We start from the raw sequence: 5,484 nt of genomic DNA on the forward strand, positions 1-5,484 counted from the left end.
CCTCTTTAATCTCTGGGAAAATGTTCGGTTAAATCAGACTGGTTAAAGAACCAGTCTGATGTTTTCAGGGAACCTGGGAGAGGTCCTGGACTTGTTTAGTCTAGCTTAGAAAGCAGGGAGAAAGCAATGAAACAGAAAAGACAAAATCTGCAAATACATTTTCAAATACAACAATGATGAAACCAGATAGCATTTAGTGGACACGTGAGCTTGTCAGTCGTCGTCTTCTCCTTTGGCTAACCAGGGTTACTTTAAAAATGTTATCCGTACAATTACTAATTAAAAGATGTAAATGCTCTGTACCTTTCTAGTCTTTTCGACCACTCAACGCGCTTTTACACTACATCTGCATTCACCAGTCACACACATTCATACACTGAGCCTAAGTGCTCAAACGGAAACTAACATTCACACACATTCATACACTGGCGGAACAGGGGCAATGCGGGGTTCAGTATCTTGCCCAAGGACACTTCGACACGCAACCAGGGGGAGCCAGGGATTGAACCGCCGCCCTTCCGATTAACGGCCAACCCGCTCTACCTCCTGAGCCACAGCCGCCCCTGAAGATGTAATCTAATGTAATCCAAGTACCACAAAATCAAAGTAATGTAACCTGATTACTTTCAGTGACTTTTGGATTACTTCAATAATAAATACGCAAATAAAGAAAAGAGAGAATCAAAGATGTCTGCTCAGTGGATTTTTACAGAAACATAATAATAATAATTATATGCAGCGGCTGATTCAAACTGCTCAGAAGATCATCGGTACCCATCTCCCGAGCATCAGTGATATCGGTGAGGTGCCTGCAGAGCCCACAGGATACTAAAGGACGGAACCCACCCAGCCACAGCCTGTTCACCCTGCTGCATGCTGGGAAGAGATCTAGAAGTTTCTGCTGCTGCACCTCCAGACTGCAGAGCAGCTTTAACTATCAGACTCTTAAACTCTGGTTCATCCTCATGGCAGTTACAGACTCAGCTTCACTTTATAACCTGCTGTATGGGGACAAAATATGCAATTTGTGTTGCCCTGGGCCTTTAATCACATGGCAGGATCTGTGCCAACCTGGCGAGCGTGTGAGGCCGGCCAGCCGCCCGCTCACAGAGCCCTCTGCTCCCGCCGTCACACAGACCGCTGCAGCAACAACGGCAGAGGAAAACACAGCTGGAAGCTTTTCATACCGCTTATCTGTCTTTACATTCTGAGGAAGGTTCAAACTCCGGCTCCTGCTCCTGTTTCCCTTGGTTGCCAGTGTTTGTGCTAAGCTAGGCTACACGCTCCTGTATGTTCCTCTGTAGCGACCCTGACCGTCTCAGGTGTTTCCCCAGGTACCCGTCGGCCTCTCTAACCTCACCACTCGTCTGTTTCTGGATAAGAACCTGCTCGGATCTCTGCCGGCCGACACGTTCTGCGACCTGCTGCTGCTCCAGGAGCTCGACCTGTCGCACAATCAGGTACGCCTCATATCACTTCATGTAAAAACACAGATCAGCGGAGACCGAAGCAACACGGCTTTCCTGTTTCCTCCCAGCTCTCCTCGCTGGAGGCCGGTTGTTTCCGTGGTTTGACGTCCTCGCTTTGTTTTCTGGACCTGTCGTCCAATAAGCTGTCTGCATTGGACCCGGCGGCGCTCGGCGGGCTGCGAGCTCACGCCAACCTCACACACAACCCCTGGCACTGTGACTGTAGGATGCAGGTGAGTTTAATCTGCACTGTGACTGTAGGATGCAGGTGAGTTTAATCTGCACTGTGACTGTAGGATGCAGGTGAGTTTAATCTGCACAGTGACTGTAGGATGCAGGTGAGTTTAATCTGCACAGTGACTGTAGGATGCAGGTGAGTTTAATCTGCACAGTGACTGTAGGATGCAGGTGAGTTTAATCTGCACTGTGACTGTAGGATGCAGGTGAGTTTAATCTGCACAGTGACTGTAGGATGCAGGTGCGTTTAATCTGCACTGTGACTGTAGGATGCAGGTGAGTTTAATCTGCACTGTGACTGTAGGATGCAGGTGAGTTTAATCTGCACAGTGACTGTAGGATGCAGGTGAGTTTAATCTGCACTGTGACTGTAGGATGCAGGTGAGTTTAATCTGCACAGTGACTGTAGGATGCAGGTGAGTTTAATCTGCACAGCTGACTGTAGGATGCAGGTGAGTTTAATCTGCACTGTAACTGAGTCATCCAGGTCAGAGTTATCACAGCTAAAATCAAGGTCAACTGGACTTCAAGATACTCGGGAACGTTTCGCTTCTCATCTAAGAGGCTTCTTCAGTTCCGCCTGACTAGTCCCAGCTATTTCACCTCTGTGGGGTCGTTGTCAAGGTGATGGATGTACCACTAGGTTCATTAGAGCTCCTGGTTGTTGATACAACAGTAGTTGAACAACTGACATTAGTCTCATCAGTCTCCTGGGAAGAGATGGAAGGACAGCATTGTAGGTGGGGGACCAGTGGTGTCTCAGACCTCCTAACCTGTTGAGAGATGGTTTCTCTATTTTAGTATATATGGCGTCTTTCACTCGGAGGCTCCTCCTCTGTCCTTCAGGTGTAAGTAGACTGCTGAGCCTTGACCGGAGGGCCCTTCTGTGTTGAGCCATGCGTTTGTGTAGAGGTTGTTTCATTACTGGGAAACAAAACAACCAAAGGACACTCTTTCAAGGACAACAGGGAGGACAGATTGTTTGAAAGAAGGAGTGAAAGAAGCCACCGGAGTAGAGAGACCTTCTCACAACAGGCTAGACACACCACTGGTCCCACACCTGCAATGCTGTCGCTCCATCTCTTCCCAGGAGACTGAACAAACACTCACATTTGGCCTCAGGTTTCTCCAACGACCACAAAGACCAGGAGCACTAATGAACCAAGTGGTATCCATCAACTTGATTACGACGCCACAGACGACAACTAGCTGGGACTCCCTGCCAATCAGCACTGAACTGAAATGTCCACTCGCTTTTAATTTGAACCTTCCTCGAATAAAAGATGATTCACAAAATCTACAAATTATTATTTGTTGTTCTTTTGGGGGGGGGGGGGGGGGGGGGTTCTGTCAGAAGACAGATTCTGTGTTTGTGATTGTTTGTGGTTTGTTTTTCAGCTGTCGATATCTCAGCTGGATCTGGACCCGTCCTCTCTTCCTGGAGTCGTCTGTCAGACATCGGACCTCCCGACCCTTGGTACACTTACACTCATCAGCCAATCAGAAGGCTGTGTGTGTACAACGTAACATTACATTGTTTTTGTTAGATTTAATTTATTTCAGCTCTAAGCAGCGAGTCATGTGTCTGATATTTAAACACGTTCAGAGTATTACAGATTGTGTCTTTGCAGGAGCTGCTGGGAGGCCTCTGGTCCTGCTGCTGGAGGACTGGGATCTGTGTCTGGCTGTGAGGAGAAACACCGATGTGGCGATGCTGGTCATCATGTTCCTCTGGATCGCCATGGTCATCTCCTTCCTGGCCTACTACATCAGAAAGAACGAGGAGCACGTCCGTCGACACTTGGCGTACCTCAAGCTCATGCAGCTCCGCCAGGTGTAGAGGACGGAGTTAATCCTGGAAGAGCTGTTGTTGGTAACCTGACAACGAGGACGCATGTCTCCTCAAGGACTTCTAGAAATTCCCCAAGGATCAAACAGATGCTGAAATAACGACGTCATGATGCTGATTTGTTACAAATGTTATGTCATGCTTTGTCAGGTCTGTCAGCAAGATGACAAGCAAACAACTTTTAAAATGCTTGTTTTCTAAATGGAGTCTGGAGTCTGGCTGTGCTGTGCTAGGTCACGAGAAGTAAAAAGTGAATTTAATAAAAGCAGTTAGCTAGTTAGACGTTAATCATCTGCTCCCGTCAGTAAACGGCTCCGTTTTTAGAGCACTGCAGGTGTTTATTGGTCCAAGGCTCCGGCGCCGCCTCGTCTCTGTCCCTCGTCTCTGCCCGGTGTCCCTCTCCTCTACACGCTGAAGCCGTGACGTGACGTCTGGACTGTCTGAGCGGTTTGGGGTTAGCCAATCAGAGGCAGAGTAGGAAGCTGCTCTCCGTCAAATGAGAGTAAAAAATGTGGCAGTAAGAGAAGATACCGCTGCCCATAGTGATCCTTTAAACTTTGTAAAGAAGAACAAAGATTTATTTCTGAACACCTGGTCTGTCACACTCCAGACCTTCACCTTCGTGCTGGGTCACCGCTGTCGCTCCTCGAGGACCTGGTCTCTGGTCCAGATGTCAGATCTCACGTCTCGTATCTGGAAGTTTGGTTCCTTCATCAGTGTTTCCTCTGAGCTCTTTTTCTAAAGGAGGCTGCTGACGTGACCTGAAGACTTCTCATCGCTTCATTTATTTCTCAGCATATATCTGTCCTTTACTAATTATTCATCTGGTAATCTGTTCTTTAAGCATTTACTCTATTATTATTTATTCATGTGATTTGATTGGTGGGGAACCTCCAATCAGAGACCGTCGTTCTTTGTATTTTAAATAGATTTCAAGCAGAACATCCAAACCACGTGGCGCTCTGCAAACCAGAACAGCCACGTTTCGTTTCCACTGCGATGTGATTGTGAAGTGTTGTTTCCTCTGACTCTGTTTGTTGTTGTTCAGTAAAAGAAAGGAAAAGGACGTCTACACAAACATCAGCCCAGCAGAAACAGACGACACCCTGCTGAGGTCAGAATGCTAATGTTAGCTGTACGTCTTTCTGACGGGCTGCAGGTAAAGTTCAGGAACACCTGAGCCTTTCCTGGATGTTTGTTTCACAGCTGATGAACAGGAAGTGACACGCCTGGGGACTGTACCGGACCCTCCTGCACTGATGAGACGAGATGTAAACTCCTCTGCAGCAGGTCGCATCTTTATCATCTTTATTTTAATCACTGAATATGAGTTTTGGTTGTTTGTCTGCGTCTTGTTTCAGTTTGTTTCATCTAAATTAAATGTAATTTTCTCTGGTTTATTTCTTTTCTTCGTGAGACTGTAATCCTTTAATGTGTTTTCTTGTGCAGTTAGATAACGCCTGTGATGAGGTCAGGTGACTTCCTGTTGGTTGGCGCCCTCTTGTGGCAGTCATGATGTAACAGCAGAGTGTGTTTGTGTTTTTCTTTGGATGAAACAAGATTTAATTTGTTTATTAATTATTGAGGAAATAAGTCACTTTTATTGTTTCTGCATCATCATGTTCATCTTTTATTCAACACCTTGTTTTGTTTACTTTTATGTTTTGTCTTCACAAGTGAGAATCTTTGTTATTATGGTCAAATCAAAACAATATATTTATTTATGTGTTTGTTTATGACACGTTAATAAATCATCTTTTGTAGGTGGATTCAGCTAAAAGGGGCCAAATAAAGTTGGAGCTTCATAGCACTTTAAAATTTTACAGCCAATCACAATTATTGATCTTTCTTATTGTTGTTACATCACGTGTTGATATGTAACAATAGCTTTGATTGGTTTGAGGTTCCACGGTGGGCGGGGCCGAGTGT

General features: G+C 46.0%; 1 protein-coding gene across 2 annotated transcripts in view; it reads left to right on the forward strand.

The window, feature by feature from the left end:
- LOC123962722 (leucine-rich repeat-containing protein 3B-like) overlaps nt 1-4,950 on the forward strand; it is an 8,410-nt gene extending 3,460 nt beyond the window's left edge. For both annotated transcript variants that reach the window (XM_046038986.1, XM_046038995.1), the window contains 4 exons: nt 1,335-1,460; nt 1,538-1,702; nt 3,105-3,183; nt 3,338-4,950. In XM_046038986.1, coding sequence (XP_045894942.1) covers nt 1,335-1,460; nt 1,538-1,702; nt 3,105-3,183; nt 3,338-3,546 — 579 coding nt within the window. In that variant the 3' untranslated portion in view covers nt 3,547-4,950. The remainder of the gene's footprint in view (nt 1-1,334; nt 1,461-1,537; nt 1,703-3,104; nt 3,184-3,337) is intronic.
- The last annotated feature ends 534 nt before the right edge of the window (nt 4,951-5,484 follow it).

The sequence above is a fragment of the Micropterus dolomieu genome, linkage group LG02 (assembly GCF_021292245.1).
Source record: "Micropterus dolomieu isolate WLL.071019.BEF.003 ecotype Adirondacks linkage group LG02, ASM2129224v1, whole genome shotgun sequence".
Classification (NCBI taxonomy): domain Eukaryota; kingdom Metazoa; phylum Chordata; class Actinopteri; order Centrarchiformes; family Centrarchidae; genus Micropterus; species Micropterus dolomieu.